This window comes from Rutilus rutilus (assembly GCF_951802725.1).
Source record: "Rutilus rutilus genome assembly, chromosome: 2".
Taxonomy (NCBI): Eukaryota; Metazoa; Chordata; class Actinopteri; order Cypriniformes; family Leuciscidae; genus Rutilus; species Rutilus rutilus.
The window spans coordinates 37,242,662-37,262,721 of record NC_140210.1 but is presented as its reverse complement, the minus strand read 5'-3'; the positions used below and the strand labels follow the sequence as shown (position 1 = coordinate 37,262,721).

The 20,060-nt window shown below is 36.3% G+C and overlaps 1 protein-coding gene across 2 annotated transcripts in view; it reads right to left on the bottom strand.

Moving 5' to 3' along the window:
* Positions 1 to 22: 22 nt before the first annotated feature.
* dnaja1 (DnaJ heat shock protein family (Hsp40) member A1) overlaps positions 23 to 20,060 on the bottom strand; it is a 23,617-nt gene continuing 3,579 nt past the window's right edge. Inside the window, exons 1-9 of one of the 2 annotated variants that reach the window (XM_084400051.1) lie at positions 9,802 to 9,990; positions 9,276 to 9,430; positions 8,674 to 8,854; positions 7,447 to 7,551; positions 6,812 to 7,039; positions 4,714 to 4,828; positions 4,296 to 4,411; positions 3,668 to 3,768; positions 23 to 1,261 (exon numbers count right to left, since the gene is read on the bottom strand). In XM_084400051.1, the coding sequence (XP_084256177.1) occupies positions 1,037 to 1,261; positions 3,668 to 3,768; positions 4,296 to 4,411; positions 4,714 to 4,828; positions 6,812 to 7,039; positions 7,447 to 7,551; positions 8,674 to 8,854; positions 9,276 to 9,407 (1,203 nt within the window). In that variant the 5' untranslated portion in view covers positions 9,408 to 9,430; positions 9,802 to 9,990 and the 3' untranslated portion in view covers positions 23 to 1,036. Of the gene's footprint in view, positions 1,262 to 3,667; positions 3,769 to 4,295; positions 4,412 to 4,713; positions 4,829 to 6,811; positions 7,040 to 7,446; positions 7,552 to 8,673; positions 8,855 to 9,275; positions 9,431 to 9,801; positions 9,991 to 20,060 lie in introns of those variants that run through there. The other variant, XM_084400052.1, reaches the window with a different exon arrangement.

The following is a 20,060-nucleotide window of genomic DNA, read 5'->3' as shown; positions in this document are numbered from 1 at the left end:
AAAATACAAGTGACTAAATTAATAACATTGTGACATTTTTATAAATAGAACTACAAATGGCAAAGTTATTGGTCATAATTAAAATTACACATTTTACAATTTTTCTTCAGTCAATACAGATAATAAAATAATCAAAGACGTATCTGCCGGCAAACATAAAAATAACATAAGGGATAAAAGTGCATTTGCAATATCCAAAACTGTCCTTGAAATGTAGGCAGAATTAACAGATAATTAAGCTTTCCAGGTGCTCTTAAGACTGAATCATGTTTTCTGCAGAGGTCAGCCGGCAGCAAAAACACCTTTAAAACCAAATTGGCATATTTAGTATTTTGTTGTGCCATTCAGGTAATGCATTGTTTGTTTGTTTGTTTAGATAAGCTTCTAAACAGGATTTGAATTAACAAATGCAACATGACTTATTTTCATAAAAATCCTTGGTGGTTAAGTTATGATAAAAAGGTAAGTGTAGTAATGATTTCAAATGTATTTTTAACTTGTATATTAGACCCCTCTTATTAGTTCAAAATGTTCTAGAAAAACGTTTAGCAATAAACTGGCACATAGCAAATGTCCAACAACACCAAGGTCAAATGGTCTACATGTAACCCGCAATTGGCAATTAACAAAACACAACAAAGCTTGAAATGTTTTCTCAAAATGATGACGAAAATTAGATTTTCATGATAAATACATTTTAGAGATGGAATTACTGGGATTATGGCACAACCAACTTCAAATCCGAATGCCCCTTCCATTTCCATAATTGCTACACACATTTCCATAAACTCTCCCCTCAGTTAAACCTATATGGTAATCGTCTCACGACTCATTTTACACATCCCCTAAATTTATTTTACAAATTATTAGCACAAAATTTTGGATGAGGAGATGACAAAAGAGATCGGCACTAAGAGGTCTTATTTTAGGCACAGAACTAGATGAGAGGTAATGAACTTTTCCTCTTGGTCCTTTTCTTGTGTGTGTGTTCCAACAGAGGTGGCATTTGTTGTGGAAGGGAAGGGAACAGGAATCTCTATGAGGTTTGGCATTGCACTCCTCCAGAAGGGTGAAATTCTTCCTCTTCTATATAGTGGTAATGACTGCGTTCATGGGTCGGATCACAGTCTTCAAGGTCAGCATAAATATAGAGGTCATCATCCATTCCGTCAGGCTCAATATTTGCCTGTTTTTCAGGTAGGTACCTTTCTAACTCCTTCAGTTTGTTTAATGGGAGGAAGTTCTCTTCAGGGAAGACAACCTAAAGAAGAAAAGTAGTGCAATTAGCCAATGAACAAATCAAACAAAAGTAATTGAAATAGCTCAACACAAATACTCCAAATTCAACTGAAAATGCCACTTTTAATGACTTCTGCAGTCTCAAAATTATTCAACCCCTTCATGGCAAGCATCTTTAGTACTTAGTAGAACACCCTTTTGCTGTTATGACCCGCTGCAAACGAGATGTATAACCAGACACCAGCTTCTGGCAGCGTTTCCGAGGAATCTTAGCCCATTCCTCATGAGCAATGGCCTCCAGTTCAGTGATATTCTTGGGTTTGCGTGCCGCAACCGCCTTCTTCAAATCCCACCAGAGATTTTCTATGGGGTTTCTAAAGTTTCTTTTCCCCCCACATTTCAAACATAATTTTAACCAAACAGGCATTATTACTGATTAGGCTCGAAATTAATGAATGAATGAGGCATTTATATAGCGCTTTCATACATACACTACCGTTCACCCAAAGCGCTTTACAATCATATTAGAGGATTTTTCCAATCTAGTTATCAATGTTTGTGTGTGTGTCTGCAAGTATGTCTGATATATACTGTGTATATATATATATATATATATTAGGGATGGGACGGTATGAAAATTTCATACCATGATTATAGTGACCAAAATGATCATGATTATCAATATTATCACGGTTTTGTTAAAACGAGATTAAAGTGTTAAAAATAACTGATGCTCACACTAAAAACAGTTTAATATTTTGAAAATAAAAAAACAACATAAAACAAGCAGCTCTGTGCACTTTTATATTCTGTGGCATTTCCTTCCAATGACCGTCGTCAATAGCAACGCATTATAACAGCGCACATCCATGTATCGCAACGGAGAACGGACGCGCTCTCTCGTTTCATTCAAATACAACTTGCCGTCTTGCGTCTCCGTTTTTGGACGATTGTTTTGTACGCTGTACAAAATGGATTTATAAACAGGTAAGATTTAAAACATTAATCTCAATTCAGTATGTCCCCGTAATTATGTGGTAAAAAATTTTATAAAAAATAATTCGGTGTAATAAGTGTACAATGATATACATTATTATCCCTTAAATGTCACTCTTAATAGTCTTGTTTGAACTTGATCGTTTGTCTTTGGCTCAAAGCCACTTGCTGCGAACTTTTCTTCGCGGAAGCTTCACGTTTATTTCAAGTGAGTGAGATAAAATATTTCAACTCAAAACAACATTTTGTGCCCAATTATTTCCCAGACGTAGTTTTGGTATTGAGGTCAAAGTTAACTTGCGTTCGCTATAAACAGTGGGTGATGGTCACATAAGACGACTCGGCAGATTTGGAAGTGTTTCCCCCCTATTGTAGTGACCATCCTCGATTAAGTTTCACTCAGGACTTTTGTAAAAGCCAAAATATGACCACACCTCAGATTTGGTCCTCTTAAAAGGCTGAAAAATCTCCCGAGCACGGTCACTACCTTCCGCCATTCCTTCTCGAATAAAAAAACAACAACAACAACATTGCGCGCTGCGCCTGCGTCAGACTGTTGCTGGCTGGACAGGATTTACAGTGAGTTATTAAAATCGCGATAATCAAACACGGTTTTAATGATAATTAAATTTTAAACGATAATACTAACCGTCAGTACATTTTATTGCGGTAATCGTCCCATACCTAATATATATATATATATATAATTTATTTATTTATTACACGGCTCTGTGGAATACTTGATTCTGATTGGTCAATCCCGCCATCCAGTGGTATGTTATTCCCAGATAACAACCTCTCAAAGCAGATAACGCAGGCTCATCCGGGTTACTTAAGTCAGCAGCACTATACATTGCTAGGAAAGTTTTTTCTTCGTGGAATTTTTTGCATTTGGTGAGCTAATAAATTATTAAAACTCAGTCGAATCAATATTTTGTGTACACAGTTATTTAATTATGCCTCGCTCTCTCTCGTTTCATACAAACGTAGCTGCTGCCATTTTGTGACTATTGTTTTGTACACTGTTGGATTATAAGATATGAACAGGTACGATTTTAAAACAGTTTAATCGGAAATCAATATCTCTTATCTCCATAATTATCATATCTCCATAATTATCATATCTCCATAATTATCATATCTCCATGGCGAAATGCTGTGTAATAAATGGTATGACTGTATACAGTATCTCTTAAATCTCCGTCTAGTTTGAACGTGCCGCGCTAGGCCACTGTTCTCTCCGCGGAAGTGTCTATTTATTTACTTATGTGGCAAGTAGCCGTGGAATAAGCGGGATAATGTACATCCAGCCGGTTGTTTTCTCAAAATAACTCCGTTTGATATACATCAGGTTTTACTGTGCAAGATTTTCTGTTTTCATTGTAGTTGAAGTTTTAGCAATTTGTGAAAATATTCAATAATAGGTACTCACGTTGAAAAGAATGATGAGCTTCCCTTTCTCAAATGGCCGACGGTACAGAGGCATCCCCTCATTCAGAACACATTTCTTATCTCCAGGTCTAATCAGCTCTCCTATTAATGCAACAAAGAATGACAATACATTTGCTTTACACATCTACAGTTTATATAACAGTTATATCTGCTCTGCTATTAAGATTAATTAAACAACTAGCCAAGCTTCCAGTTGGTAGTTTTTACTTTCCAAATGGCTCAGGAGTGAATTGGGAAAAATATCAGAACCAGTTAATCCAAAACAAGGTAGACCAGCTTGAGCACTGCACAAGTTGGATGTCTGGTAATATACAAGGTCAACAAGACACTAAGGATGCCTATTAGAAACCCTGGAGAAGGCAATAGCAAAAGTGACCATATGGTACACCATCTGCCAAGGTGACATACTATCAGCCCTGGCATCCTCCCCGAGCCAGAGCATCACTAAGAGTGTATATGGTTACAGGTTTGAGACAGAAACTTCCATCAGCCACCATCATGCTACAGTATATGCCATCACTCACTGATCCACCAGCACTGACTCACAATAGTGCTGATGTTATGGAGACCTGAATGTAATGCTGAAATATGTATGCAGGATGGTTTACCTGGATGGGATGTGATGAGTAGAGTTCTGTTATCCATTGTCTTAATGGGTTTTTGAAAACCGCATAATGACTCTACTAACTGCACCTCCATGTTCATGATGAGGTCCTCTCCTTGTCTGAGAAATGTTAAGTATATACATTTTTATGCTTGGCACATAATATCTACATGTTCACTCCCTCATGTACCTTCTCTAAATGACCAAGTACTGTAAAAGGCTGCATCATATATAAAACAGAGAAAGCATGACACCAATATTGAAAAAAATAAATGAGACAGTACTGCCCTCTACAGGACACTACAATCAATGGCATGCCTCTGAAAATAATCAGTACTAACATTAAACTTTAATATTACCAGCATTATTTGCCATAAAATAAAAAACAAAACCGATTAGATTACATAAGACAGTGATTTTACCTGGTGAAAACCAAGTGGGCTTTCTGATCTAAGACAATGATGATGTCTCCAGGTTCAAGGCCAGGCTCCTGGTCCCCCTCTCCATGGAACACTATTTTCTGTCCATCTTTCATACCTGCAATAACACACAATTAAGCATAAACAAAAGCAACCAGCTGCAGAAAACAAGTGTTTTGGAGTGAACTGTGCTTTTCTTATTGCCTAACATTAAAGTTTTAAATACATTTTTATATTGTAATACTTTCACAATGAATCTCCAAAATAATGCAGAAACAATATAAAGACAGTATATCTTAAATATTTGTTTAATTTCATCTTTTACTAAGCACTATGAATGAAGGACAGTATCACTGATGTCTCTATTACACAAAATCTTCTTTTTTCCCCCAATTTTAGCCATTCAACATTACAGTAAAATTAAAAGCTATCAATTGTATTATTTAATAGGCTTTAAAAGTGCAACCTTATTTTAAGTGGACTTCACTTCACATAAACCCATTGTTATACACTCACCTAAAGGATTATTAGGAACACCATACTAATACTGTGTTTGACCCCCTTTCGCCTTCAGAACTGCCTTAATTCAACAAGGTGCTGAAAGCATTCTTTAGAAATGTTGGCCCATATTGATAGGATAGCATCTTGCAGTTGATGGAGATTTGTGGGATGCACATCCAGGGCACGAAGCTCCCGTTCCACCACATCCCAAAGATGCTCTATTGGGTTGAGATCTGGTGACTGTGGGGGCCATTTTAGTACAGTGAACTCATTGTCATGTTCAAGAAACCAATTTGAAATGATTTGAGCTTTGTGACATGGTGCATTATCCTACTGGAAGTAGCCATCAGAGGATGGGTACATGGTGGTCATAAAGGGATGGACATGGTCAGAAACAATGCTCAGGTAGGCCGTGGCATTTAAACGATGCCCAATTGGCACTAAGGGGCCTAAAGTGTGCCAAGAAAACATTCCCCACACCATTACACCACCACCACCAGCCTGCACAGTGGTAACAAGGCATGATGGATCCATGTTCTCATTCTGTTTACGCCAAATTCTGACTCTACCATCTGAATGTCTCAACAGAAATCGAGACTCATCAGACCAGGCAACATTTTTCCAGTCTTCAACTGTCCAATTTTGGTGAGCTCGTGCAAATTGTAGCCTCTTTTTCCTATTTGTAGTGGAGATGAGTGGTACCCGGTGGGGTCTTCTGCTGTTGTAGCCCATCCGCCTCAAGGTTGTGCGTGTTGTGGCTTCACAAATGCTTTGCTGCATACCTCATTGCATTGTAACGAGTGGTTATTTCAGTCAAAGTTGCTCTTCTATCAGCTTGAATCAGTCGGCCCATTCTCCTCTGACCTCTAGCATCAACAAGGCATTTTCGCCCACAGGACTGCTGCATACTGGATGTTTTTCCCTTTTCACACCATTCTTTGTAAACCCTAGAAATGGTTGTGCGTGAAAATCCCAGTAACTGAGCAGATTGTGAAATACTCAGCCCGGCCCGTCTGGCACCAACAACCATGCCACGCTCAAAATTGCTTGAATCACCTTTCTTTCCCATTCTGACATTCAGTTTGGAGTTCAGGAGATTGTCTTGACCAGGACCACACCCCTAAATGCATTGAAGCAACTGCCATGTGATTGGTTGATTAGATAATTGCATTAATGAGAAATTGAACAGGTGTTCCTAATAATCCTTTAGGTGAGTGTAAATGTCACATTTAGCGGTGCCCTTTACAATATCAGGGCTCAACACAAAGGGTTTTTTTCTACTGGTCCAGGTGGGCTGATTCAGATTCAAACACTGCACAGTCTTCACAGCATAAATTATAAATTGAATATAGATTAATCCTTATTAAAGCTACAAAAGTGATTCAGTCAAGAGCAGTCATTGATTTTCTCTTTGTGTTTGATTAACATTAATGACAGAAATCACAGCAGCAGGTTTATTAGGCTGCTGTCAGTTTAAGACCTGACGCACATGATGCGGATCTGACACACATCCTATTTTCTCAACTCTATACATTAATTTAAGACTTTTTAACTCATTTAAGATTGTGCTTACGAGGATACTTAACGTGTTCATTATTACCTTTATCAATGTGCACCTCCAGAATCTTCTTCTGTCGTAGTATCTTACGACCAGCACATGTTTTACAGCGGTCGCGGTGTCCTAGTCGCTGACCTTGCCCCTGGCAGCCGGTGCAGACTGTTGATATCTGCTGTACCATCCCAGGTGCTAAGTGATGAAGTCTGACCTGGACACCCACCCCACGGCACAATGGACACACTTCTATCACTCCTTTACGGCCTCCACGACCTGTAGTAAAACATCCAGTAAAAAACTATCCCAAAAAAAAATCCAACTATTAAAATACTACCAGAAAACAACAGACAGTATAATTGTAATACAATGCTTATATACACACTACCATTCAAAAGTTTGAAGTCAGATAATTAAAAAGAAAAGAAAAGAATAATTTTATTTAGAAATTATGCATTAAATCGATCAAGTGACAGTAAACACTTTTACATTGTTTAAAAAATTCTATATCTAATGATACTGCTCTCTTGAACTTTCTGTTCATAAAAGAATCATGAAAAAAGTATCACAGTTTCCACAAAAATATTAAGCAGCACAACCATTTTCAACTGTAATTATGATATTGAAAACATCATGTGACACTAAAGACTGGAATAATAACATTATAATAAACTCATTATTACCTTCACACTTGTCACAGATTACGTTCTTCTGGACAGCAAGTTTCCTGGTGGCTCCATTATAAAGGTCCTCCAAAGATACTGTCAACTGATGCACCACATTCTTTCCTGTGTCGGGAACAACAAAAGATCTCTAAGAGACTTTGGCTGGCTAATTTGTAGATTTCTCCAAGCGTAAAGTATTTATGTGAGCCAATTCGAACATTTGATCTCATCTAAAGTGTAGACAAAATTTTAACTTGAGAATTTTTTTTATTTAAACCTGGATATTTCATCATTTTTAAAATGTAAACAAATGTAAATGTAAACAAAAACATAAAGAAGAGAACAAGATAAGAAATATTAATTCTGTACTATTTTAGGTTACTAATAACTTGGGTTGGAAATTGAAAATCGATTCCAATTCTGGAATACTTCACTTATCGATTCCTGTGTGTGCATGTTAATGTGATTTTAAACCATTCAAGCCATAGACACGAAGGAGAACTCAATTCGGCATGCGAATTGAGACTTCATCGTGTCTTCTTGTGCTTGAACAGAGAAATACACACAAAATGATGTAAAAATATCCTTGTAAACACAGTCAGTTATGTCTTTAGTGAACGTTAACAGTTGAGAAAGAAAAAGCATATGTAACAGTATCAGTATATTGGATCCGTGCATTATGTCTTAAAGTGACAGCAGCCTAATGTTCGTGCTGCTGTCTGTGTTATAACTGCTAAAAAGAAAATCACTGGTTGTGATTGAATAACTTTTGTAACTTTAATACGGATTAATCTATAATTTATTTATAAAAAAACGATGCAGTGTTATTTGACATTTGATTTCAATTACTGAACTTTGTTCAGTTGTATTTATTTGTGCTATTGCTAATTTGCTTATTTGTTCTTATTGTATTACAGACTGTAAACTTGTCTCTTAAGAATGTTTAAAATGTATATTAGTCTAGTTTAATAGTTAGTTGTTCTTTAGGCTGCTGATTTTTGTTCAAGGTATTCAGTTGCAACAGAATGTTTTGCAAAAAGACACAGAATAAATATGTTTGATATCTAAATGTTTGATTTTATTTACCATTATTGGAATCAAAACTGGGAATTGATAAGAATTGGAATCGATAAGCATAATCGGATTTGGATTCGCTAAAATTTAAAAGATACCCAAGGAATAACATGGATGATCAGGTTTCGCAAAAATTGTGGAGTCTGTAGCCTAGAGAGAAACATGACTTACCTCTCCTCTCCCTGTGCATGTGTCCCCCTCCTCCAAAGAACAAGTCAAAAATGTCCATGGGGGAGCCAAAACTTGGGCCTCCACTTCCTCCCTCCTTAATGGCCTTCTCACCTCCTCTGTCATACACTTCTCTCTTCTTGGCATCTGACAAAACCTCATATGCTTGAGAGATCTGTTTAAACTGAAGGCAGAGAATAGTGAAAATCAAAACTCACAGTTCAAGCATTGAGAGCACCCAAAGAGCATATCACACATATATATATATATATATATATATATATATATATATATATATATATATATGTGATATGTGATATATATGTGATATATGTGATCTATAATATATCTCTACTTGGAAAATATTTTGTCAGTTCCCTTATATATATCATAATTACAGACAGAGCATTATTTATTTGGGCACTAGAAGCGCTTAAATGTAAAATACAATGATAAAATGTGGCCTTGTATGGTACACATTTGTGTAGTTTATTTGGGTCACTTTATATGACATCAACACAGAAGAATCTGCAAAGCTATCTTCTCAAGAAACTAATATGGAATAATGTAGACAGTAATGATCCGAAAAAGAGTAACAAACTTACCCTTTCTCCCTCTGTTGGGTTTTTATCTGGGTGATATTTCAGTGCCAGTTTACGATAGGCCTTCTTCAGCTCTTCAGAGCTAGCATTAGGCTTTACACCCAGCATATCATAAAAACCAGTCTCTTTCACCATAGTTGCCCTCAAAACAGGTTAATCTGATCAGAAGAACCATAAAAATAAAATAAAAAACACTGAAGAAAATTACACTTGTAACTGGTCAACAATTAATTCATGACTATTATTAGTGTTAATCTAAACCTTGCCCATATTTTCAGTCTCGTAATATCAACAGTACTGGAAAGCAATAAATCGATTAAAATCACCCTAATATTCACAAAGAACCAAGCGCTTTAATAAATAGAAATCAATTGTGTTAAAATAATGTTATTGCATGAGTCACGTGATTTTCGTCTTTGCTTGTTTTTCTACAAAATCCTGGCTTTTAGTAACATAAACCTCGTGGCATGACATTTAATTTCGGATGATTTTGAAAATTCTATCGACACAGCAAAGGTCTATCTTGTACCGTGAAATATGGTGAAATCCCTTCTCGTCTTATGCCTCCGTGTACTAAACAAGAGACTTCCAGAATCTTCCAGCAGCGCTCTACATCTTCTTCTTGTGGAGCGTTATTGAACTTTGATTGCAGTGCGACCTATCTCTGCCACCTACTGTACATAGTGACGTATGACACGCAGTGACGAGCAGCTGTTTCATCATCAGCATGGTGCAGTCGACAGCATGTAATTTCTGGAGACAATCGTGACACAGCACGTCATCAGTATTTTAATTAGCTCTCCCTAGGCGATGATACTGCTTTAAAGTGGATTCCCTTTTATGTGTTTTATTTATAATTCATTAGCGTTTAGTTCACAAACTAAGTTCTATAATCTCGATCGAAGTTAACATGCTTTATCAAGTATGCATATGCTATGATTCCGTTTCATTTACTCATTTGCTCAGCTGTTTGTGGTTTAAAAATGAAAAATTAGAACTCTCAGTGACACCATTGTTTTAGTTATTTTCCTTACTCTACCTACCATCACCTTTTTCCTGGCGTCAAATCGTCGATTTGTGTAAATGTTTCCTAGCGTTAAATCATTGACTTGTGTGTCTCATGAATGCATGTGTTTTTTCTTCACATTAAACAATCAAAATCAGCTGCTAGATTCAAAACTTTGTATAAAAGAGCACCGCCCGAACAGGGACTTGAACCCTGGACCCTCAGATTAAAAGTCTGATGCTCTACCGACTGAGCTATCCGGGCTTCGACAGCACTGTATGACATAGCGATTTCTATTTCCTCGACTACAAGAATATTTAGTTGCTCTAAACACGAAAGGAATTTGAAGAAATGACCAAGTAATTTATATTACGAACGCTTAGAAATTTCATATTAATTTTTCGCATTCTTTTATATAAAACATGGAACATTTTTAACGGTCGCGACAAGTCGAGCGGTAACTGTTAGCAGCTAGCTGCCCCTGCCACGGAAAGATTTCACTCCTACTGATGAATTGTTTGAACAACTGTTTTTTCCCCCGTTTTTTTTTTTCAAAAGATTGATTTTCAATGTGAAACTATATGTTGTATCTAATGTAAATATGAGTATTTATATTTAAAAATTCCAAACCATTTTATCTCTTACTGCTCGACAGGCTCCATAGCTCAGGGGTTAGAGCACTGGTCTTGTAAACCAGGGGTCGCGAGTTCAAATCTCGCTGGGGCCTCACTTCCGTTTTGTGCTGCCGATCCCATTTCGAGAATTTACATGTAAAACAAGCTAGCTTTCGTGAACATTACACACCGAATTCACATCAATTCATTTGCAATTGTTTTTGTATTTAGGATACCGCCGCCAGTGATTCTGGAATATTTACTTCAGACAAGGTCTGTATAGCCTATACATCACTGCATTGTTTTTTTTGTTTTTTTTATATTTTATCATTTTCGGAGCCCAACAGTATGGAATGCCAAAGCTGCCAATATTAAACATAAATAAATATACAAATAAATGTAAAAAAGAACAAATAAATAAATAAATATATAAATAAATATACATAGAAAAGCAAAAAAACGAAAATAAATAATTATTTATACATTTATTTCCTTATTTATGTATATATTTATTTTTTTCCATATTTATTTATTTATTCTTTTATTTATTTATACATTTATTCATTTATACATTTATTTATTTATACATTTATTTATTTTTACATTTATTTATTTATACATTTATGTATTTCTACATTTATTTATTTCTTCATTTATTTCTTCCTACATTTCTTCCTGCGTAGGGTAATGAGGAGGGGGTGGTTTACCTCAGACATAGCAATCGAGCTCAGAGTAAGCGAAGGCGAAGGGTTGAGGCTTTGTATTCATGGTTACAAATGAAATGTTTAACCTTTTGAGCGCTATATGGGATTTTTATTTCAGTGCTGAGAGTACGGTCCCACATATGGGATTTAGAATGTTCAGTGACGACATAACTGCCAGATTCAAACTGTGCTTTCGCCATAGACAGTAAAGAAGGCTTTCGCGCGTTGGCTGGCGCTGAGCCAGAGACGGACGCGTTCAGCGCTGTCATATATCACAACTATGCTGTGTTTTCAACCTCATAATGTTTATTTTAGGTTTCAGACATTTAAATACACATAAGCACTAGTAAAACAATACATTTGGAGTTTGTAAAATACACACACTGATGTATGTGGAAGCAGCAATAACAATCTATTCAAATATAATTTGCTGACGTGTGTTATTCATATCAGACAAACACAGTGGAAGTAACTATAAAGTTTACTCTTCTCACAGTTCACCGACCACTTTCTTGCATTTATTTTTCGGGAGAAACTGATGACTCACAGCCACAGGATTCTCTGAACTGCGGCGCAAAGATCTCACGTTATAGTAACGTTAAAGGGATACTCCACTTTTTTCGGAAATATGCTCATTTTACATCTCCCCCAGAGTTAAACAGTTGAGTTTTACCGTTTTAGAATCCATTCAGCCGAACTCCGGGTCTGACGGTACCACTTTTAGCATAGCTTAGCACAGATCATTGATTCTGATGAGTCCAGTAGCATTTCTTTCAAAATTACCAAAGAGTTTCAATATTTTTCCTATTTAAAACTTGACTCTTCTGTAGTTAAACCGTGTACTAAGATCGACGGAAAATGAAAAGTTGCGATTTTCTAAGCCTATATGACTAGGAACTACTCTCATTCCGGCGTAATAATCAAGGAACTGTGCGGCTGTACCATGAGTGCAGCAGGCGTAATGATATGACGCAGCGCCTGAAAATAGGTCTAATAGGTTAGACAAACTTAGTCCCGGTCACGTTGGAAGAAGTTACCGAGCTGGGGACTATTTTCAGGCGCTGCGTCATATCATTACGCCTGCTGCACCCATGGTACAGACACACAGTTCCTTGATTATTACGCTGGAATGAGAGTAGTTCCTAGCCATATAGGCTTAGAAAATCGCAACTTTTCATTTTCCGTCGATCTTAGTACACGGTTTAACTACAGAAGAGTCAAGTTTTAAATAGGAAAAATATTGAAACTCTTTGGTCATTTTGAAAGAAATGCTACTGGACTCATCAGAATCAATGATCTGTGCTAAGCTATGCTAAAAGTGGTACCGTCAGACCCGGAGTTCGGCTGAATGGATTCTAAAACGGTAAAACTCAACTGTTTAACTCTGGGGGAGATGTAAAATGAGCTTATTTCCGAAAAAAGTGGAGTATCCCTTTAACTGTTAGATCAAGATCAAGATTAGTTATAAAGGTTTTTAAATGATACATACACACATTTTTGAGAATCGGAATATCAGATAGTTGATGACATGGTAAGCAAGTTTGTGAATATTTTGAATAAAAAAGGGAAAAGGAAATAAAAGCGATACATCAGAGTTATTGTGGCTGCGGTGTGTCACGTGACAAATATGACGCGTCGCCATGGAAACATTAAGGGGGAACGTTCTAAAATAACAGTCGCCTTGAAAAAACTCACTATGGGAGTCAGTTAGAATATTAAAATTAAGCGTGAAAGGGTTACTATATGCATAATAAATGACGCTGGCTTATCTTTTTTACTAAGCAAGTTATCAGTGTGTATTGTTCATTGATGGTATAAAGTTAAGCCCCCTTAACAATTTCACATGCCCCCTCAGTCATTTCATCCTGCAGCCGGACCTGCCCAGGACATTTTACAAATACAGACAAACGATGTTCTACGGCCATGTCCGGAATAAAGAGTAGCCTATCCATGTCACACAGTAAGATTTAGGATTTATATACCTCGCAGTCACAGACCGCATCAACATCAGTGAGCTATACTTATTGTATTTCGCCACAGGGTGTCACTGTGGCCTCAACCCTTCGCCTTCGCTTACTCTGAGCTCGATTGCTATGTCTGAGGTAAACCACGCCCTCCTCATTACCCTACGCAGGAAGAAATGTAGGAAGAAATAAATGAAGAAATAAATAAATGTAGAAATACATAAATGTATAAATAAATAAATGTAAAAATAAATAAATGTAGAAATAAATAAATGTATAAATGAATAAATGTATAAATAAATAAAAGAATAAATAAATAAATATGGAAAAAAATAAATATATACATAAATAAGGAAATAAATGTATAAATAATTATTTATTTTCGTTTTTTTGCTTTTCTATGTATATTTATTTATATATTTATTTATTTATTTATTCTTTTTTACATTTATTTGTATATTTATTTATGTATTTATTTATTTTTAATATTGGCAGCTTTGGCATTCCATAGTGCTCCGCTATGCCTATGAACGATAGATGGCACTAAAATGTAAATCTACAAGGACCTTCGGGTCTTGAACCAAAGTGTCACAAAGCATCATTTCATTGCCTGATTTGTTTTGATATGCTAATTTATTTTTCCATAGCAAATGTTAGATGCAAAGTATTTCATGCAGAATTGAATATTTTCCTCAACAAATAGGCTACATATTTTAATATTTATATACCATATTGTAATATTATCAAATTTGTCTGCTCCATGGCACATATTTTTTGCATGGGAACTTTATTCAATTGTTGTTTATTTTCAGGTATAAAACAAGAATTGGGCAATAAAATATTCTAGATAGAAATACAAAAAACAGCAGTAGCTTCACTGACAACATTAGATAATTGCGACTTTTTAACTCACAATTTATCGCACAATTACCTCCAGGGCCGGCGCGTCCATATAGGCGAACTAGGCAATTGCCTAGAGCGGCAGGCGGCAAAATGTGTGCCAACCGGGAATGAACAATTCACAAAATAGGCTATATGATTTGCAGAGCTGCCGCTGCCGCTGCCGCTGCCCCGCCCCGCCCCCTGCTCTCACGAGTCATGACCATAGACTGTAAAAAAAGATGGACGACGCCCCTTCGCTCTCTTCCATTGATGAGAACTGAAGCCGCCAGAGTCCCGATATGGCGCTGACATATTGGAACTTGAGTCTGCGCAGTAGCGATCTCGGGACCAGACCTGCGCAGTAGTGAGCAGGAAGTAAAGCCGCGAAATCAACGCTCCGCCCTCACTCTCGCAGAATGCACTCAGGGAGAGTGGATTCTGCACACTTTTTAAAAAATTGATTACAGTACGACAAGAGGCTTGTTAAAATAAAGTAAATACAATCTCCTCAGTCCTCCGAAGATCCCGAAAAAAATGTCCGTTGGGGCTTCAGTGACTACTTCGCTCGAGAACCTGTCAATCACAGCTGTCAATCATGACGTTACACCACCGCATCACGTAACTAACTAAAAACCAACTTATTTTTGAAACAGACACTTGAACTTACATCAGCGTGATAAAAACGACAGCAAATGAAAGAAACCACCTTTGGAAAAAAGATATTTGAAGTGTAATTTAATTGTTTAGTTGGTCTCACGTCCCGTTGAATAACATGAGGAGGCGGGGCTTATGACCTATACTAGGACCAGTCACCGGGGGGCGATCGAGACGTTTTGGCTTCACTTTTCAGGGCTTGTGCGGCACGCTTGGGGTCATGACTGAAGGCTTGTTCGACTTCATGCAGCTCTGCGCAGACCGATCGGCGGCTGACTTGAAGCAGTGCATGCCGGTTAGAAATTTTGTCCGACTTGATGCAGCGCCGACGCCACGTGACTGTGACGTGTGCCATCAAAGTACCGCGAGAGCGATTTGAGAGTAGCCGAAGAACTCAGCCAGCGCAGCTTCTCAAGAGCGGCTGCACGAGGGCTGATGACGACACAGCCGTTCCACGATTGGCCGGATTCACTGCATGACAACGATCACGTGTGTTTCGTGTTTATTCGAACACCTTTAGTTCCTCTAAAGCTCACAAATCAGTTTTTTTATAACAGTAAACACTCTTTTCATGTAGTTGTGATTTTATATTGTGTCATGTTTATCAAATTAAAACTGATTAAAAAACGTAGACTCCACTTCATTGAAAGTAACTTATGTTGATCTTTATTCTTGTTCTTGTTCTAACAGACGCTGTATGAAGCAGTACAAAGTATTGAATGAAAATGTATCTGAAACATCTGTGCATTATTAGGCAAATATTGCATTTATTTCACTTCAGCTGTGGTAAAGTATGCAAACACCACGTGAACGGTCACTACGGGAACCAGAAAGTGTCCGACTTCACGTCTCCGTTTGCAGCTCCTCCCCGCCTGCACGCGGCTACTCTCGCCGATCGGTTACATCCAGCCGCAGCCGATGTCGAACACACCTAAAGTGATGGGAAGTTCGGTCATTTGACTGACTCTCCCCAGCAAGCAATAGCCGTCTTTTCAACGTCTGGGTTAAATATAGACCCGATATAGTCCGGCTATGTGTAACCCACTTTTAGCCCAAATAACATTTAATCCGGATAAATGTATTTTTTTCCAAAATAACTTGTGAGATGTATGATATTCCATCATGTAAGCAAAGATTACCGTGATTACAAGTTGTTTGGTTTACTTTATTTTACATGTTATATGTGTAGGCTGTGCGTAGCCACGATTTAGCTCGTATTCAGACCCGGCTATGCGTAACCCACTTTTAGCCCAAATAACATTTAATCTGGATAAATGTATTTTTTTTCCAAAATAACTTGTGAGATGTATGATATTCCATCATGTAAGCAAAGTCTACCGTGATTACAAGTTGTTTGGTTTACTTTATTTTACATGTTATATGTGTAGGCTGTGCGTAGCCACGATTTAGCTCGTATTCAGACCCGGCTATGCGTAACCCAATTTTAGCCCAAATAACATTTAATCTGGATAAATGTATTTTTTTCCAAAATAACTTGTGAGATGTATGATATTCCATCATGTAAGCAAAGTCTACCGTGATTACAAGTTGTTTGGCTTCCTTTATTTTAGGCTACATGTTATAGGCTGTGCGGAGCCACGATTTAGCTCGTATTCAGACCCGGCTATGCATAACCCACTTTTAGCCCAAATAACATTTAATCTGGATAAATGTATTTTTTTATCCAAAATAACTTGTGAGATGTATGATATTCCATCATGTAAGCAAAGTCTACCGTGATTACAAGTTGTTTGGTTTACTTTATTTTACATGTTATATGTGTAGGCTGTGCGTAGCCACGATTTAGCTCGTATTCAGACCCGGCTATGCGTAACCCACTTTTAGCCCAAATAACATTTAATCTGGATAAATGTATTTTTTTTCCAAAATAACTTGTGAGATGTATGATATTCCATCATGTAAGCAAAGTCTACTGTGATTACAAGTTGTTTGGTTTACTTTATTTTACATGTTATATGTGTAGGCTGTGCGTAGCCACAATTTAGCTCGTATTCAGACCCGGCTATTGTAGCCCACTTTTAGTCAAAACTGATTAATTGTTGTTTTTTGCCAGGCAGTGCATGAAATGGTTGATATTCCATCATGTTCGCATTGGTATGATATCTACAAGATTCAATATGTAATTTCAAGACATGGTCGATCTGTAGTCACGATTTAGCTCCGAATTGGACGGGCTATATGGGGTCTGCTTTAGCCCACCTGGCGAAATCAAGGCAATCTGGTCTACGTACGGCTTGGCTATAGCCCAGATTCAGACCAGCGATATAGTATAAGAATATTAGTCTTTGAAATGTTTTCGCTCACACAGCTTAATATGTTTTCTGTCACACATAAACATAACATCATACACAATCTACGATAAAAAATCTAATCACATGCAATTGCATTTCCCAACCGCTAGATGGCACAATCGAAACACTACTGAGACATGTCTACTGGGACTACTGGCATTGCGCGACTAGATCTGATCGAATTTAAGAATAACAAGAATATATATCTACTATTATTATTATTTTTTTTTATTATTATTATTAATTATTATTTTTTTTTTTTATTATTATTTTTTTTTATTATAATACATGTTAGTAGAAATCCGCATTGAAGCTCCACACCCCAAACAGTTGGTGGCGGTAATGCACCAAAATGGTATGCCAACCGCCAATAAAAGAAGAAGAAGAAGAAGAAGAAGAAGAAGAAGACTAGATCACTTTAGCCAAATTTCGCGATAAACATTTCCGCCATTTTATTTTACACGAGGCAGCTGTCGGAGAGCAACGGGCGAGCAACAGTCTGAGTGAAAACCTTCACATTTCTACTTCGATCTTGTAAGTATGCGTGTTATTTTTGATATGTTCATTGTTTAAATTAGTTAGCCTAGTTGTTATAATGTGTAGAAACCGTGACATTTTAACATTAACATTGCAGAGTAGTATTTTTCTCCAAAAAGTTAACGTTACCTGCTCGTGTTATTGCAAATGTATCTAAATTCAATGAATGTGGTAAGCATGAAACTATTCATTACTATTTTTTATTATTATAAAGATACCAGTATATTGTTTTTAAATTAGAGTAATAAATACAAGTTTTTGATTTAAAGCAAATTCCTACTTTACATAAAATTTAACAGCAGCATAGTGCAACATGAAAAGAAATTATTTAAAAAAAAAATTCCTTTCCAATTAATAAAAGGTAGTGGCAAACATAAAGTCTTTACACTTGTTTATAAATAATTACAATATGCAGCATACATTCAGTTTTCAGTGAATTTGTTTCAGATATAAAACTGAATGCTGCTTCTCCATGTTTTGTTTTGACTTTGGAGATATAAAAGTAGCTGGCTACTGTCCCAGATGACCTGAGAGGTCTGCTCTTCATAGTGCATCAGAAGATTATAAATTTACTTTGGCCTTAAAATGTTAATTTAATAACCAACTGTAGTTTTTTGATATGAATTTTTTGACAGACAGATAGCCAGTGTAAAAACCTCAGAACTGGAGTGATGTAATCCACTTTATTTGATTTAAAGACACTGTTTATTGCAAATTATCCAGCAATCGGTCAACAAAGTACAACAATTGAATATACAGAACACTTGTCAATGACTACCATTAAATGTCTTGTTACCAACATTCATCAAAATATATTTTTTGTGTGTGTTCAACAGAAGAAAGCCATACAGGTTTGGAACCAAGTGAAAGTGAGTAAATGATTACATGTTTTTTTTTTTTTTTTTTTTTTTTTATAAGTGAACTACGCCTATAAGTATCTTTTTATGTTTATTAGAGTTATATGAGTAAGTGATAAAGAATGACTTATAGTGATAGTTCACTTTGAAATTAAATTTTGATATGTTTTAGCTTACCTTATGGGCATCCAAGATGTAGGTGTCTTTGTTTCCGCAGTACTTTAAATTTTTATAATCGAAACATGGATAAAATCGCCTTTAAAGTTGTCCATTTCTATTGGCGATAGTGCTGCATCCATTCACAAAAATAATGTTTTATATATTTAAGGTGGGAAATTTACTAAATATCTTCATGGAACATGATCTTTACTTAATATCCTAATGATTTTTGGCATAAAAGAAAAATCTATAATTCTGACCCATACAATGTTTTGTTGGCTATTGCCACAAATATACCCGTGCAACATAAGACTGGTTTTGTGATCCAGGGTCACATATATGAAGAGTTCAGATGCAAAAGCCTCTAAGTGCCATCTGAAATTTTCTTCTCGAATGTTCATTTTTATCAAGCTCATATATGTAAGTTCAGTAATTTCACTTAAATGACAATTAATAGGTAATTTTCATTGCCATTTAAGTGAAATTACTGAACTTGCATATATGAGCTTGATAAAAATTAACATTCGAGAAGAAAATTTCAGATGTATATATGTATGTATATAGCCTATATATGTGTGTGTATGTATATATATATACAATACGCGTATCGTTACACCCCGTATTGCATCACCATTACGCGAGCAAAAATGTTCAATTATTGATATTAATTAATTTATAATATTGATATAAATTATTGTCTATATTGATATAAATTATATAGTCTCAATCTATATTCTGTTAACTCTATATTGGCCAGCTCTAGTGTGCATCCTAGCAAAAGTGATTGACTGTAATTAGTTAAATGACTGTCAACAATGCTTTTCTTGAGCAATAATTATTTCCTTTTTCTCATTTGGCAGACGCAGTGATGACCAGCTTTCCATCAGCTACGGAATGTGAAATAAAAAATGCAATTTCTAATCATTTCAAACAAGCACCAGGGAGGGCAGGGGGTGGGGGTTATGGATCAAAAGTAAACAGTTAATTCTTAAAAATTTTAATATCTTAATTTGTTTTACATATTTTTCCAATGTTTTATTTGTTCATTTTTATGTTTGAATGTTGTCTAAGTTGTTGTTGTCTATATAATTGTTCAAAA